The following is an 18351-nucleotide window of genomic DNA, read 5'->3' as shown; positions in this document are numbered from 1 at the left end:
TTTATAAAATAATTTATATGACACAAAAAGAGAGAGATAATAACGAGTTCTCTCTCTCTCTCTCTCTCTCTCTCTCTCTCTCTCTCTCTCTCTCTCTCTCTCTCTCTCTCTCTCTCTCTCTCTCTCTCTCTCTCTCTCTCTCTCTCTCTCTCTCTCGTTCTTGTACTTCTAATCCGACGATAAAAATAATGTGGGTCACTCGAAGATTAAAACACCTCATATAAATCTCACGTTGGATTATATTATTCGCCGGGTATCTTGATGGAGGCGGTAGAGGAGGAAAACAGCGCTGATGTAATATTTTTTAACATCGTTCTCCGCGAAGTGAACGATTGGACAGAAATGGAATTTTTATCAAGTCGATATCGATACATCATAGATCAAGGTATCGCGCGATTTCTACCTCGCGCCAAAACTGATCAGCAGGATAAGATCTCCGGCAGCAATATCGCCCGCGGTAACGCTGCTGCATCGGCGAACTGTGTGCAACTAGGAAACTGGAGGACCGGGTTTCTGCAGTGCGAAACGTAAGGCCATGTCACGTTTCGGCTTTGACCTGAGCCACCTCCTTCGGTTCGAACACACGTTCTCGCTTTATGACACCTGTTTGCTGGCGTTGCTTCTCGCGCCCGATCGCCCTTTTCTCTCCACAACCCCTGTCCACCCAATGTGTGTCAGCTATGTCGACACCTCGCAACGCGCGTGCAATATGTTCGTCAAGTCGATACGTTGCTTTCGACACGTCGAGATCGCGCGGAGAAATATTGGAACGTGCGAGCGGTTCCGTTTCCTTCTGCTTTCATTGAATCGCGGGATAACGGCGGATTTTTATGTGCAATGAACAATGTTAATAAAGAAAAAGTACTGTGTACAATACATTCTGATAAACTCCACGAAGAAGAAAAAAGGGTGCAATTACATTGACGAAACTAACCGATCGTGTATCGATTACATTTATTACACTTTGAAGCTTTTTCGCGAGTCGATACTCATAGGGATGCCGATCTATTGGTATATCGCGTAATCTATTTTGATACTCAAAGGGCCGATTGGGTCGTCGATTCCGATATTCTACGGCGATGCATTTTTGTCGATTTCTACTTTCTACATCCTCGACTTTGATGTTCCATGCGAATGAATTTTTCTTGAATTCCTGAATTTCCTTTATGGACTTTGCCATTCTGCGAAGTATCTACTTCTTGTCTATTTAAAGTGTCCTCTATTTGAATTTGAAATATTATTGACATTTGTTTTAATATTTTCGTCAAACATTAAAAATATTGAAACATTTTAAGTAAGAGAGTTAGGGAAAGAATAATTTATAAATTACAAAATAGGCAAGAGGTAATAATTTTCTCATATCTCTAATAAATATATATGATCTCTTTATATATTTTTATATAAAATATACTTAATAAAGTTTTTAAGATTCTTTATACCATCATTTTATGTTTAGGTACATATTTATAGAATAGACTTTCGTTTCGAAAATCGAAAACAGCTTGAAAAGATATTTTAAAAATTTGACATTATATCGAGCGAATAAAATCATGAAAAAATTAATTAACGCTGCGCTAATGAAACTCTTTAGTAAATGAAAGAATATGGTCTATGGGAAAATTGTAATAGATTAAACCTTTGCTTCGAAAATCGAACAGCTTTAATGTTATCATTTTTCCGAATTAATCTTCTTTCTCGTTTGTTGAAGACATACAATCAGATATTTCTATTAATTTTCTTCCGCCTTTAAAGCCGAGCGATCCAGTCTCGACATAAAACCATTTTTATTATAGCTCACATTGTCTAGAAGAAGAACACAGTACTATCATGAGACACAAGATATAGATTTTTCTTTAGTCCTTTTGAGCCTTCTTCTGGTCTATCTCTTTGGTTGTATCAAGAAGGTAGACCGGATCGAGCTGCACTTCCGCAGATTGAAAAGTGCATCCAGTAATTTATCGCGCTTAAAGCAACGTTTTGTACCATATTTCGCACGCGCATTTATTTAAAAAAAAATTACATATATACATATTAGGGCCTATTTTTTGTGAAAATCAGTGATTATGCCTTTTTAAAAAACAATGAGTCTTGTATTTTAAATCTAATTTATAAATCAAAACTGGTATGCTAAGACATTTTGTTTAAGCAATTAAAATTATGTAGGAAATTACAATAATTAAATTTGTACAAAGAAATCGCCTTCGACTATAGTTAAAAAAAGTACATTATTATCAATAAATATAATTTGTCATTACAGAGATTATCAACAAGGTGATAATATTTAAAAGCGCTTTATAATATAAGAGAATATTCCATTTTCGCGAAAAAAGTATCTTTCATTAATTTTCTTTTATTGATATAATTTCTAATTAATTCTTGTCAAAGACAGGCTAGTAGTAGTACCTTTGAAAATCCGACCCGCATATGATTCTGCCATTACGAGTATAAGCCCGAGCTCCTCTCGTTCTGTCTGGCGCAAGATTTACAGGGTGAAGCATCAAGAATAGAGGGGCGTTACGCAAGGAAAAGTGGCTTGCTACTGTAAGGCAGTGACACACGACAATTTGTCTGGCGTTTCGACAGGAATCTAAAGGCAGATTTATTGCTCACGAGTGTAAAGGCACTCGCGAGGGCCGTACCTACATCACGCCGTTTCACAATCCATATCGTTCCGTCTTGCATATCCGTCTTTGCCTCTGTGAATATTCAATCGGTACAACTCAAATGTATATTCGAAAACGTTAAATAAATACGTGAAAATAGATAAAATAATAATATACATTAATAAAAACGTCAAAACATTTTCGAATTCGCAAAAATCACACGATAATTCAAGAATGAACGTTCTTTGAAGAGAAGAAGATCTTGTAGAAAAATTATTATATTTATAAAATTATTAACCACAACTGGAAAAATATATATTTCCAATAGAAATAAGGAAATATTGCATATAATTGCAGCGTGGCCTCGATGCATCGGTATTTGCTTTCTAGATACCGAATAGTGGATAGAGAAACCGGAAAAGAGTAACAGTGGTCTCCTGAGGACGATGGTTAAAGGAGGCTTTAGAGGGCTGTTGGCCCGGTCTGATATTCCGCGCGTTGTGGATTACGGCCGGTAATAACATTCCTAGGACGATCTCGAGGATATAGAATGCGATCTGAAGCAAGATCAGCCAGGGCAGGATACGGGAATGGCCGTTGGTGGAAAGCATGTTGATTTCTCTGTGGTGGTTTTCGGTGGTAAAGTCAGGTCCGGTTTACGAATTCAGACAGCTTACTTTCACGACTACTTCCCATTTAACTTAGCCATATGATAAAATATTTGATAGTATATATGGTAAGACTGAAATAAGTCTGCACCTCAGGTGCTGTTATTTTGTCAGTTGATTAAGAAATTTACGTATCGTGGAATAGCAGAGAGAAGTTTTACTCAAGATATTTTTTGCATTGATATATATGTACTGATATTAACGAAAAAAAGAAAACAAAAAATATTTGTAAATTCAGTGCGGCGGATCAAACGAAATCCGAAACTACGAGTCAGCGCTCGTTGAATTCTTTAGACATGTATTTTCGTCTTCTGAATGCATCAAAGTGCAAGAGGAATCGCATGTGCCTCAAGGATTCCCTAGTAAATACTCAGGTTCGCATGAAACTGCGCATACGCAATTTAGTGCCGCGAGCAAGATAGATCATCTCATGCACGAGGCCGGTTCATCGATCTGCAGACACTGTGTACTTTCCATCTCTCGACTGCGTTCGAGAAGAAAAGTGGCCGTTGAAAGACGCGTCGTCGCTCGAGCGGCACATACTCAATGAATACCACTTTCTTACCAGAATGAAGAAGAAAACTGCGTCTGCAAAAGCTCACGTTCGATCCGCTACGTAACTTTTTGGCTTCTCGACGAATCTATGGTTAAATTCAGCGCTACGTCACTCATTTTACGATCGTCTTGCATCTCTCTGTTTGTGTAGATTATATTTTCATATATAAATTTTATATAGTTGGTATAGAGAGGAGGGTAGGGACAGAAGAATAAAAATTTAACAGATTGCTCATTGAATTTCTCATTCTCATTTCTCATTAACTCTGCATTTTTTTCTTTATTTGTACGTAAAAGTTTTTAGTTAAAAGAGTGCCAATTTTTATAACTTATACCTTTTGATTACACTTCGCTGCTTTTTTTATTTCGATGACAGAAAAAAATTGAAATAATATAATGCACAAAGTATTTAATGCAGCGCTTTGACTGGGAATTCGCTTGATTGAACATCAAGATTCTTTTACTCAGTTAGAAAGTGAATTCAGTGAGACGTAAGGATGGCAAAATTGTATTCCTTTGATAAAGAATTTCTCAATCTTGTTACTACGAAGTAATCTGTTGATAGATATACATAAATGCATTCTCTCTCTCGCGTGTACGATTCGAAGATGAAATCGCTAGTTCCATTTATTAAAAAATGTTCTTTTAAAAATATAAATACTTTTTATTATTTTATATAAATATTAAATTGAAAAGTAAAATATATACATTTAGTTTTGAATATTTCAAGATGTATAATTTATTAATTTCAAGATATGTTATTTAAATCTACATTGCATTTTGCAAAATGTGTGTGTATCAATATATTAGATTACAGTGTTGCACAGATATAACATGTATATAATTTTTTATATAATTTTTTTCTACAATTTTTTTCATAAAAATTGTTAAATATTATTGCTAAAATATTATATTGCTACAAGTTATAATATACCAGAAAAAAAAAAACAGACGACGCGACGTTACAAAATTATATTCATGTGAATCGCTTGAATTATTACATGTGGAAGGCATATTGTGTAATTTGTGATGTACAAGTTTGATAAAGCATATAATGCCACTCGAGAAATAATTAAAATACAGAATCAGTGGAGGCCGAGAGCTAACGGAAAATAGCATGCCTAATTACATCCGTGTCTGCGTATTTGCAAAATAATTTACGATTAATGCCACCTCACGTAGCTTAATATCAGATATTTCACATAATTTTTAATATCACGCGGTCGGCTTGTATTACGTGCTTCCGGGTGAATGCGGATTTATTCGATACGCGGAAAATGTCTGTTATTCCAAAAGCGGAAAACGGCGGATCATCGATTAGTCGGATTAGCACGTTTGTTTTGTTATAGGATCGCGTAAATCCATCACGCTCTGTGCTATCCTGTACACGGATTCACGTATCGAATGAATGGATTATCCATCCAATTCGTTTTGCAATGGGCGGATTACATATTATATTTGCATTGAAAACAGGATAGCAAAATTATCTGGCTAGTGTTATTTTCAAGCGTTTCGACGTAAAGCTATGCTTTACTGGATATCATTATACTACATGTATTATACGTACATATACTGTGTATACACTAACAAAAGATAAACTGATCAAAACTGATACAGTCTGCAATAGCCATATGTGTACAACATGGATGTATGTATATCGGTAAAATATGATAAATTGCCGAGCTAAAGTAACGTTACATATATAGTCGATACTTCAAAATGAGCTAAGAACGTTATAATCTGATAAATTATACAAAAGAGACACTGTTTTCGCTCTTGCAGCAAAAAATATAATAGATATTATAGAATGCATATTCAGGTCAGACTCTATTAAAAGATCACTAATGTGAGATATTAACGGAGAATATTTTGCCGAGAAGTAAATGCTTATCATAACTAAAGTTTCGGTTCGCTTAATGTAATACAAGATCGAATTGGCAAGATGAATTTCATTCAAAGTTGATCTGACGAACTTTGTGATGATAGAAAGATATAGTAGATGGGCGAACACGATCATGTGTAATGTGTTTCGTCGTGCTGAAGATCGACAAAAATTGAAAAGTTTCTTCAATAACGACTTATTCGGAAATAGAATTGATATCTGCGTCATCGTTTTATTTTTGGACAATAAGTCACTGTACTGTTTCGGTGAAAAATATGTGTATGGCATTAATTCGGTGACTAATCTGTAATACATCAGCAGTACAATATAAGTTTTTTTCACGTTTTGAGCTCTCCCATAAAATTGTATAAGTTTAGAAATATTTTTATCCAGATTATTGTAAATTTAATGTATAATGAATGAAAATTATTTATTAACTGATTTATATTTATATTCGAGGCTATATAAAATATCTTGAAAATTTTCAATTATGAAAATTAATTCGGCGGAAATAGCATATTTATCATGTTTTAGAAGACCACGAATACATGTTACCCCAAATAAAACTCAAAGTAAATTGTGCCTGATAGCATTATTATTTAATATTTTCAATTTAGCTTTATCTTTCGTTCACAATCTACAATAATAGTCTAAAGTGACAAAGTATGGCATCTTAAAATTTGCCTCGATGAATATCAAGATAAGTATGGATTAATTTCGCTATTGTAAAGGTCGTTTTCCTCGGAAATTAAATTAGAGCATGATCAAATGAAATTTCCAACTTGGCTTGATATGTAAATGAACTATTGTGATTGTTATTCCTGTCATAATTTTACACAGAGCCGATAAATCCGAGAACGTTTTATTAGGATAAAGTTTCTGTGTTCGTTTCTTGCTAATATAGTAATTCTTTTGAGATTTCTTCAAAACTAATGATTCAGTATATCGATGAAAACTTGGATAACTTGGTAATATTATATTTATCAAAATAAATTTTTACAAGAATCTTTTGGCTATATAAATCGAAGTGTGCAATTTTATATAGCATAGCTCTCTTTTCTTGCTGATGAAACATTTTAAAAGTTATAGAATTTTGTTTCTCTCGCCCCGAAAATTTATAGAGATTATTTCATTTTTAATATATTTTTTAAATCCACAGTTTATCGCTATTTGTAACATAAATCGTGACGTAAACCAATATAATCATAAATCTGTCGCAATATTTAGAAACTACAAAATCGAGATTTCAGTCATGTTGACGACAACATATTGTAGCCACGAAGAATTTTGCAATGTGTATTTTATGTGAGTTATTTATCATTTACGCAATTATAATCATAAATAATATTAATTTATATAGGCATAAAAAACGCTTGTATGATGCATACATTAATATGTCAAATCTGTAATTTATGTAATTTGTAAATAATTCTGTAGAAGTTATATACGTGTTTTATCAACCTGCGTGTGATAATACTTTTTCGATATTTGATTGAGGTTTACATGATTACAGAGAATTCGATTAAAGCGAGTTCGAGATCGGCGTTAATAGTAAATATTCGGTTAGACCGAATAAAAGCTGTGCCTATACTATATGTTTGCTTTAATTAACGCCGGTAATTCACGAGTTTGTTAGTTTTATATCACAAATAATGTATGATAAATCAATTACCAAATTAGAGGATTGTTGTACGATAGCGGCTGCTATCGATACAACATGCTGTCCTAATTTACACGCATGTTAATACCCAGGACATTTGCAGCCGCGTACGAATAAATTGTTAATTGTCAACTGAAAATATCTTTTCGAACATTTTTTGAATCGATATTGCTTACAATATGCTTCTTTTATTATATAATTAATTATATTTCTTATAATTAAATGTTTTGATAAATAATCGTATTTTATTTGCTTTTAAGTTTAATATATCAGAATTAATTGAAAATAAGAAGAAAATTTTTGACATTGACTTAATAAAATGTATTTATTTGATTTTGCAACAGAACGAGTTGCAGTTTCAAGAAACATTGAATCTTTAAGCTATTTTCTGATCTAATCTATCTTAAACATTTTTTATCTCTCGAACTGGAAAGAGCTATACAAAATCCTCTTTTTAAGGTAATCTTACGACATACGCGGTACGAAAATTGTCGGTGCGTATTCAAATCTTCAATGGGATCAGCAACAGATTGCATTAGGTAGTCAAACGAATTTTCTTTCTCGAAATTCTTACGAGTGGCGTTTAACGTCATTAAGACTCGCTCGATAATTTAAAGGAGCATCCTCAGATACGAAACATCGTTGAGAGATCACATGATATTGCAATGTAACGGAATTTTTCATTAAACGGTCAAGTTTCCGCTAGCTACTGAAAAGGTATTAACAATCAACATAGATGTGCGCATTTAATTACAACTTGTGGAAAAAAGAAAGTACTATGGAGTTAAAATTAAACTGATTATTCGTATCTGTTTTAATCGACAGTACACACACACACACACACACACACACACACACACACACCATGGAGAATGTTTTATTTAAATCCCAATCATTCCGCTCGTTAGTGCATCACGAAATAAATACAATGTATGTTAATAGTACGATGTAAATATATTAGTTAATTATTGTAAATTAAATGTTACGTTTGGCATATATTCAACGGGGTCATTTTTATTAACGAGTTTTGCTATAACAAGAGCATATTTCATACGTTAGATTTAACGGAATATCGAAATTAATTCTATCTAAACAATTGTAAGTTACGGTTGAAGAGTTATGTAAATGCAAAATATATTCAGATATATATGTATACGCGGTGCACAGCAATATAGAGATAACCGAGATTTCCGCATAACATGATACACACAATGGAGCGTAAAAGCTAATTAATTAAGTGAACATGCAGGCCGAGTGAATGGCTCCCACAACACGTTTCATCCCAAAACATATTAGCAGAAATGGTTTATGCGGTATTTACCGGTAACACTCAAAGGGGGTCGTGATTCTACTTAAAACGGAATAGAATACAGTTTAACGAGCCACTTCGAATAATCCACTTCGACTGGTACACACGAGGGAGTGTCATTAGCCGGCACGTATATTCCACATTCGGCAAGTTCTGAAATGACACACACAGTCGAATATTGCGAGCCAGCTATACCTATAATGCTTAGAAAGCCACGTGATGCGCGTATTTCTGAGGTGAACGAGAATAATGGGATATTAGAGTTGTAATCTGCGCGAGGTGTATTATAAACTGTGTAGATATAATGTAAGTAGTTGCTCGCTCAATATTGCATTCGCCCAATGTTCTCATACGCGAATTGATTTTTTCTACACATGATGTATTCGCTGTTGTACAAGGAATATTGCTATCCATCTGCTTGTAAATGTTGAACAAACATACATTCTGTAAATTTCAAAAAACAACAGTGATATGCATTTTATAAATATGAATAATATTACGGAATTTTTTTTCCTTTCTCTCTCTCTCTCTCTCTCTCTCTCTCTCTCTCTCTCTCTCATGTATCTTACAATTAGTTAAACTCGAGAGAACATTAAATTCTACCATCGTTAGCCACGATACAGTTTACGGATAGCAGTATAGCGTACTATGTGTTTGGTGGATTGATAGTTGTCGGATAACTATGGACATCGCCTAGCCAGGTGTCGATTAATTCGGATACCTGTCAAATCAAGATATGCAAAGCGTAGCATGCTCGATATGCATGTAACTAGTGGGAAGCGTTGCGAAATTTGACTCCTTTGTAGTCAGATTATACTCGCATGATTGAAGATAATCAATGAAATATATATATACGAATATATTTCGATGGTATATGTACACAAAATCGAATTTAATGACACACGATAACAATTTTATAATGTTATATACAAAATTAATATTTCAAAATTTTCTGTTCTACTTTTATACCTTCAATCGTGCGCGATGTGGTAGAAATTGAGATGGAAATATTAAATTTTTACGTTAATACGTCAACTTTTCTCATTTTCCTTCTTTTGACATGAAAATACATTATTCTTCTAGAATAATGATATTAAATACTTTGATTGATTATCGTTCATATTTAATAGCACTTTAATTAATGTACAATTTAGCATATAAATTTGATTTGATTTATTCGTCTAATTAAGCTTTACTCCGACTCGATCGGTGAAGTATGTTCGTATAGCAACGCTCTTATTCTGAAAGTTCTCACATCGCATTTCTGTCCTTTCTCCACGATTCGGAAATTCCGACATCTCACCCTCAAGTGGCTCATTAGCAGCAAGTTGATTTATGAAGAAATACTTTTGATTATATTTAAGGATTATTTTTAAAGCAAACTCAACTCGTTTTTAATGATCCACACAGGAGGAAGGATTAATTATTCGAAAAAAGAAAGTTAATGGAATAAATGTCCTTAAAACGTTGTAAAAAAAGGGCTACTAAGGAATTAAATGCAGCTTATCAATATGAAATTACACCGGGGATGTAAAAACTTTAAGACAGCTTAATAGGATTGACGTAACATGTTTCGTAAAACTAAACTTCTTAAGATTTTTGGATCTATCAAAAGATATATTTACTGAAAAAGATTTGACACCTGTGTACGTTGATATATTTTAAAATATGCAGTTTAGCAGTTTACTACTTTCTTCTTTTTATCTCTCGTTTCTTTCTCTTTTTCTCTCTCTTTCTCTTTATCTCCATATTATAATCTTAATAGTAATACACAACAAGATGACTCTATTTATTAGAAAATATGTTAAGTACTCGTCGTAAAAAAAAGTTCTGTGAATAATTGTCTCACGGAAGTTGAATTTTATGATACTCTTAAAAGTAGAGATCAGATACAAAGCACGACGGGTGATATTTTTATGAAACGTAAATTGGGTACATGCTGGTCCCATATTTTACATCAGTTGTGTGCCAGAGAGTGCAGCTACAAAAGGTGCTGTGCGCTATATTTTTATATGCGACGTCCAAGGCAAATTAATTAAAACAAACTTTTTGTACGCAACAATTTTGGAGTGAGCGCGCGTCGTATTTTTATTACAGCTATAACACCCATTGAGATGCGCTGGCGAGCTGACATAATTAAAAGTGTCTAAAAATGACAGATATGAAAGCATCCGTTATTTCATCAAAGGAAAACATTTTTGTCTTAAACATTTATTCGAATTCGTGCGCAAAATTGTCGCAGAATCATCAGCGGGAATAATATATCGCGTTGCATCTCTTCAAGTTATATGCAATTTATATCCGCAAATTACTGTCAGTTTGTATGCTCGGTTGATAATATGCCATAATGTGTACATTTCATTACTTCCAGGGTTACACTTGTTATCTCTGATTCTTGATCCGAACCCTTTATTACAATTATTAATATGGACTCTCGAAATGAATCTCTTAATTAGAAACATTAGCATATACGATTAAAATCATTATCGCGATGACAAGATCTTTATCAAATTTAACGATATCATTGCAAGGCATTATTGTAACACATTCTGTTGTTATTATTAACTATTACTGATATTAATATAATTTTCACGACAAATTTACTTCTATTACTCTAATATTAAACATATTTTTATCGAATATATCCTGCTCGAGATGCAGCAAGAGGAAAATGAAATAACATTAACGTTATCGGATGCTATAAGATGACATATCAAATTATACCTAAAAGTCTGTTGACCTATATTCAAAATAATGCAATCTATTATTAAATTTGCACAAATCGCAAATCTTATAAAGTAGTTATATATGTATAATCATATAATGTCATAATCAATGATGATTATTCTGAACTAAAAGTGTTTACGGATTTATAATATATTTCCAATAAGATAAATGATTTTATTTTTATCTCGAGAGAGAAAATGGTCTTATAAAAAAAGGAAAATATAGCCAATTACACATATATTTTCGAATAATTTTCAAGAAATTTTATTCATTCCATAAAGAACGCACTGCTGTAACAGTCTTCCTTATGAATTTGTTACATTATTATGCATACTTGTGTGTGTGTGTGTGTGTGTGTGTGTGTGTGTGTGTGTGTGTGTGTGTGTGTGTGTGTGTGTGAGGCGAGAGAGATTATTATATATACTTGAAGCTACCGCGTTGATTCATTAAAATTTGTTTATACTCTCAGGTATGCGCGGATGAGGGATGATGCGCACATACACGTTGCACTTGTTATCTTAGTCTCCCTTTGTTTGTCCATAACGGCGTATGCGTTTGGAGTGATCTTTGGACCATCCTCCAATATATCTTCCTCGTGTTAGCTTTTGCCAGCTTTAGGCTGTTCAATTATCGCGTTTCTATCGAGATTATTCAACATTTCAGATAAGAAATCAGGCATTTTCGTTACTCGATATATTGAACATGAGACAATACTATTTATTGCATTGATTTGATGCTCGCTATTCGATGTGCTTAATTATTAAATAACGTAAGGTCCTATGCTAGCTTATTACACATTTCAATAAAACAAAAAAAATAATAATGTAAATATTTTTGCAATTTTTACGTTGATTCGCGCAACCCCATGTTTATCGTGCATGATTGCGCTATTATAAACTCTGGTATGCGTAACACTCGTGAAATATTTAGAGGGGTATTTTTTACGTTCTCTCTCGCTTTGCGTTTCGGTTTACATCGTATATTTTTTCACGCCGCGAACAATGTTATTCCAATTAATTAAATTCAACGGCTAAAGTAATACGAGAAACCGAGTAGAGTGGAATAGCAGTGAAGCTTCATTGGCCTATTCGGATATCGCATTCTATATATATTTCTTTTTATCTTCTCTTTTTTTCTTACTCATAAATAAAAATGGTCGTTTCGCTCCCCTGCGTTGGCAAATGTTGACCGTTTTAAAAGGAAATATTTTTCAAACTGGCTATTTCAACGGTTTGTAGCGATTTTACGAAAACTCGGACGAATATGGATGCGTGAAATTCACATTCGCTTTATCTCGTAAGCCACGCGCGTGCGGCTTTATCGCTATGAAACGGCATCTACCCTCTTTCTCTCGCGAGGAAAATAAATTTCTCAATCATTCTCTCAGAAATATCTAACCGGCTCGTCTCTTTTTAGCTGCAATTTTTATCTCGTTGGTATATTAAATCGCGTACACATCGTGACGTTTGTACGACGTATGATTTTCTTTTTCAATTCCACGGACACGACGGACATCACTGTAAATCCGTGAACGCACGCATCAACGAGTTGCGGTCGAGTCGATATATGAGGCTGACGGAAAAACATTGTAAACATTGTAACACTACGTTTGGATGCAGAGAATTGGTTTCAACTCGTCTAAAAACTCATCAACCCCTGCGTTCTTTCCGCGTCCCCGTGATTATTTCGCTTCATCGGCTCTCCTTGTTCAACGCGAGGAGTTAACGCAATAACTTTTGCGAATAACGTCGAGAAAGCAATTAAGTGAAAAGCAGCGGGCAGGATGGGGATTAAAGCGATTTCGAATGAATCACACGGACCGCGGAATAATGCGCGTATTCGAAAGTAGTTCAGAAAGATTCGTTTTTTTCTCCGTCCCCCGACGCGATTCGACAAATTGGCGCGTCGTTTTTGGCCCGTATCTGGCGGAGAAAAGCGTTAACCGAACGACGAGAGGCAGGGAATCGAGCAAACTCGTCGCATCTCGTTCGGAAATAAAACAATGCGTCGGTCGGTCGAACGAGTGTCGAAGTGACGGTGCGAGCGACGAGAGGTCCAAGTGCGGTGATTGTGTGTGCATCATTTATTGTGTCGCCGCGACACAATAATTCTATTTCTCACCAGTCCCTGATTAATTATTGGCGGAGGTCGCGCGACTCCTGTTTCGAATCAATTTTCTCTATTCAGTCCTTTGTAGAAGTGACAGAGTCGTACGATCTCGCGTTAATACGCAACTTCGCGTTGAATAAAATCAAATTAAGCGTTTGATTAATTTGATGCATTGTACTCTTCGGGCTTCATTCGTATTTTACGACAAATATAAAGGAGTTTTATAAATGATTATGACAATGAAATATTTTGTTGGGATTTTTAAATAGCGCAATCGGAGACTGACACGCGCGATTTAATGTTGAACAAAGCCGAAGGTGTAGAGCAGAAATGTATATATATGTACGTATTCCGATTACCGTATTCTCGTTCGCTTGACTGCCATTAACAGAATATTTACCGATGTGTAATTACCGTTCCGAGTGATTCAGGAGGGACGATATGGTCCGCCGGACAATTTCATTCTCACTGTCTGCTCTTGATGGTACATGTGTCTCTACGAACGCTCGACCGACTCGGGTTAGCTTTCCTTGCTGAATTCAATTTCCCTGAGTCCACAACGATGAATCGCAGGTGCATCGGGTTGCTTCGGCAGAGATTGCATGTTAGCGAACGGAAGAAAAGTTGCCGTACTTTCTGTTTTTTTATCAATGTAACTATCGCAAGCTTGACTTCTTTACTATCATTTTTAAGTGTGTTCTTTTATTTTCAATATTATATATTAATTGTATATTATATCATAATTTTCTATTATATTTTTTATATTATTTCTATTATATTAAATTATATTTTATTCTATTTTACACATTACATTATATTATATTATATATATTATATTTTTATTTGTTTCTTCACATATTAAGTTGGAAAGTGTGCAAAAATAATGGACGAATTGTCATATATTTCTTTTATAAAAAGTCTCGAATTATATTCGAATAGATTGTTTTGGGAAATTATTTCTTTCATAATATTTCATCAACAATGTCATCCACGATGCTAATTGAAAAGTAATTTTGGAGTTTTCTTTAGCGCGTTGCAGGATAGTTTGCGTGTCGGTAAGATAGGTTAAAATTGTCCGGTTTCGCGGCTCCGTGCCAAACATAGAAGTGTATCGATCTACCAATTGTGTCAACGACCGCGAGGTAATCGCGATGAAGTCAATAATCCATGATCCGCTCAGCCTGGGAACAGCTCTATCCCGACGTGTAATTTGGATCGGTGCTTATCTATTGGCGCACACCGTGTTCCTCGAGCTCGTTCTCCTATCTTCTTCCGCGATACCTCCACGCCTGTACGCGCGTACATAGCGTGGCAATATTTGTGCTGGGAATTAAAGCATCGCGGACCGATCCGATTCGATGATTCTGATTGATTTTCACCGTTTAATACGAACCGGCCAAACGGAGAGTTATATTTACACCAGAATTTTCGCGCGTTGTGAAAGCGACAGCGATTATATTTTTTTATACAAGGTTGCGCTTATCTCACCTACGCGACGCGTCCGTATATATATGTATATAAATAGCTTTAAATAATCCCTGTCTTCACCCTCGAAAAGGAGAAACCCTTTATGGAGAGAGAGATGCAACGGAGAGATGCGACGCGTCACAGGACAAGTATATGTTCCCGGCAACGAAAACGCCAGAGCGTAATGATATTCAGAACTTCCCCGCGAGAAGTGGCGCGCTGTCGGGGAACATGAACATCTCGGGATGGATACGGAGACATATTTCGGCGCACGTGCCGACATTGCAGTCTGCCATGTATATCGTATGTGTCGCGCAAAACGAGACTGTTTCGCGTCAGTAAATTCTCAGCAACGTGCCGATACAGCGAAACGTCGGAAATGAGTTACTTAAGAAGGTACGTGCGACACGTCACGCGTCGTTTCCCTGTATTGAGATTTTTCGGGAGAGATGTGTTCCGTTTCAATATTATCGTCGGGCTCTTTTCTGACAGTGCCAGAGCTCTCCGCATCTCCGTCCCGCCAAAGACTCATGCGTATTCTATCTCATTTGGCAATTAAGTTAATAAAGCGTTAATTTAAGGTTAATTACATATGAAATTCGTTATGTTCTTTGATATCGCGCCGAGCGAACTGAATTTAACGTTGCTAATCCTTTTCGCTGAATTACCAGGATCCGACATCCCGTTTTTTCTTTTTTCGTCGCGCCAGAAGCATGAGTGTTCTATTTCATTCGAGAGCTAATTCAATAAAACGGTAATTTAAGTTTAATTGTACGAAATTTATTATGTTCTTTGATATCATCACGCTAGTGTCGCAGGTATAGTCGCGCAGTTATACGAAGCAATAACGTTACTGATCACGATAATCTTGCGCCATCTTTGCACGTTACACGTTACACGTACAATTTAATAGCCTCGAAGCGTGATCAGACGATATAACGAAATGTTGTTAAATGGGTCACTTAGCATTTAACGTCTCCCTGTTTCAGAGGGACCGAGCTTCAGCGCGCCAATAACAAACGTGACGATCCCAGTGGGAAGAGAAGCCATCCTCTATTGCGTCGTGGCGAACCTTTCTACGTACAAGGTAAGCTGCCAAGCACACGACACCTTTTAATTTTGCAACGGTGCCGATTCCGCTACCGGTTTGCTTAAAAAAGTGGAGCTCGCGTGCAAATGATGTCGAGAATATATTTCTCGACGTAAAAACGTTGCGTGACATATCAATACGACATACTATTTGTATGTACGAATTCGAAAAGACGCGTATCAGGAATAATTTGCATATCCAATTAAAGGGAAAAGCTTGGAAAAAAATCGATAGCGCGCGCCGTCGAAAATCAGGGAAAATGGATAGGGAAAAGAACTCTCTAACTCGCAGGATGAAAATCCAGAGTGCAAAGTTCATCGAGACAAAAAAAAAAGGTAAATCGTTATACGCGCTGATAAACAAAGTTTTTCATTTAACTGCCAGTTACAACGGGCATAGCCCGCCGTTGCGGACTTCATTGCCGCGAATGTATTCCTCGGCACGCTGCAGAAACGTGAATCTGCACGAATGGACTTCACGATGGTGGCAAATACCCGTTCACCCGTGAGTTCGCAAAGTCTGATGAATTTAACTTGATTCATCGCGCGATCAAAATTTATCCTGCTCGCGATATGATGTCATATATATCTCTGATATATCGTATGCGATTATATATCGTTTTAAATAGAAAAAGATTGCATGTCGTAAACTGATGCAGATCGAGCAAGTTTTCAAGTTTTTATTATTCGATAGATTTTTTTGTAATATTTTTCTATTATTCTATTTTATTCCATATATCTCGAAATGTCTCGGAATGTTTCCACGCGTGAAATACGTAACTGCTTGGCACCAAATAGTAATAATAAAACTTCTCTCTCTCTCTCTTAAAAAGGAGGTTCAAATTGGCCGAGGAATTCTTAAGCGAGAGAGGCGTGGCGACGAGATCCCGATAACTTGGTGTGCATTTTGAGAGATATACATATACTTATCCTAGTATTTTATACATTCCCCGCGCGTGTTACTTTTTCGTTAAAGTTTCGTCTTTCTTGAAAGTATATTGCCAGAATTCCGTTCTTACTTAGAATTTTTGGGGAACATCAAATAATGCAAGTTTCACCATTACGTGAAAAACATTCGCCGAATTCCTGCGATGTTCACATTCTCAAGGCACTACGAATTCCCGGCGGTGGATCACATATTTCGCGATCCAGCGGCGCAGTTTTGGAAAACCTCTGCAGCCAGTGTGGCGAGAGTATTGCGTTCTGCGAGGTGATATGAACACGATATTAAACGCTGGCGAAATATGCTACACCTTCTATGTGTGTATATTATATAAATATATAAACCAATTAATTGTACGGCTGCGCGCGATTTATTTTTAACTGAAGGTTTTAATATTACTCTTCGGTACATTCTCTTATTGTGAGACAAGGCGGGACTGATTTTATGAGATATTCTTTGTACACGAAAGATGAGAGAGAGAAAGAAAGAAAAAAAGAGCAAAAAACTGATGAATATTTGAATAATCGTGTATGGCTTGAAAATATTTGAATAACGATCTGTTTGACAGACTTAGAACAGAGGCTTAACTTAAGTCAGGTTAAGCCAGGATATTATGCAATTACGGCTTGCAAAGGACGAAAAGCGTTCATATCGCGTTCTCGCGTTTCCTTCGCAGCTTACCTAACACTATAACGCGCTCGGAATAGCGTTTTAATCTCAAAATATATTATTCGGAAATTAAAGGAGTCCGCTCAAGCGAGACGCTACCACCGGCGAGAGAGCTTCAAGATTGTCGGAAGGAAATTCGCTGTAATTATGCGTGATTGTTCCGCAATTAACGAAGGCGGTAATGTTATAATTTATTCATCCTATCGTTTTATAAAGCTATGTGAGCCTAGCACCCGACTTTTTAAAAATTAATTTTTTTAAACGGAAAATAATAGCATTTTATTTGTAGTTGTTTGTAGTAACAATAATTTCGTTTGTAGTTTAATCAATTAATAAATAAAAAAAATTTTTTAAATGACTCGCAGCCGACATTGAGATATCGCAAATCCGCTTACGCAGTCTTCTTTAGAATCGTTTGTAGTTGTTTGTAGTGATTTTCCTTTCATTTGTAGTTTAACAATTGTTTATAACTTTTGAACCGCTAAACGAAAGGAAAACAACTACAAACGATTCTAAAGAAGACTGCGCAAGCGGATTTGCAATATCTTTAAAATTAACAAATTTACGTTTAGCGGTTCAAAAGTTATAAACAATTGTTTATAACTTTTGAACCGCTAAACTACAAACGAAAGGAAAATCACTACAAACAACTACAAACGATTCTAAAGAA

At 35.5% G+C, this 18351-nt stretch overlaps 2 protein-coding genes across 6 annotated transcripts in view; one reads left to right on the top strand and one right to left on the bottom strand.

The window, feature by feature from the left end:
* The window catches only part of LOC145937087 (opioid-binding protein/cell adhesion molecule homolog), a 301044-nt gene that overhangs the window by 88652 nt on the left and 194041 nt on the right, over positions 1-18351 (bottom strand). The window lies entirely within an intron of this gene.
* The window catches only part of LOC145937085 (neurotrimin), a 280339-nt gene that overhangs the window by 220142 nt on the left and 41846 nt on the right, over positions 1-18351 (top strand). For all 4 annotated transcript variants that reach the window (XM_083039935.1, XM_083039937.1, XM_083039936.1 and 1 more), the window contains one exon: positions 15970-16067. In XM_083039935.1, the coding sequence (XP_082896061.1) occupies positions 15970-16067 (98 nt within the window). The remainder of the gene's footprint in view (positions 1-15969; positions 16068-18351) is intronic.

The sequence above is a fragment of the Prenolepis imparis genome, unplaced genomic scaffold (genome assembly GCF_030444845.1).
Source record: "Prenolepis imparis isolate NDT839.2.m4 unplaced genomic scaffold, iyPreImpa1.0 SCAF_6, whole genome shotgun sequence".
Taxonomy (NCBI): Eukaryota; Metazoa; Arthropoda; class Insecta; order Hymenoptera; family Formicidae; genus Prenolepis; species Prenolepis imparis.
Note: the sequence above shows the minus strand (reverse complement) of the source record. Positions and strands in the feature narration are given on the sequence as shown.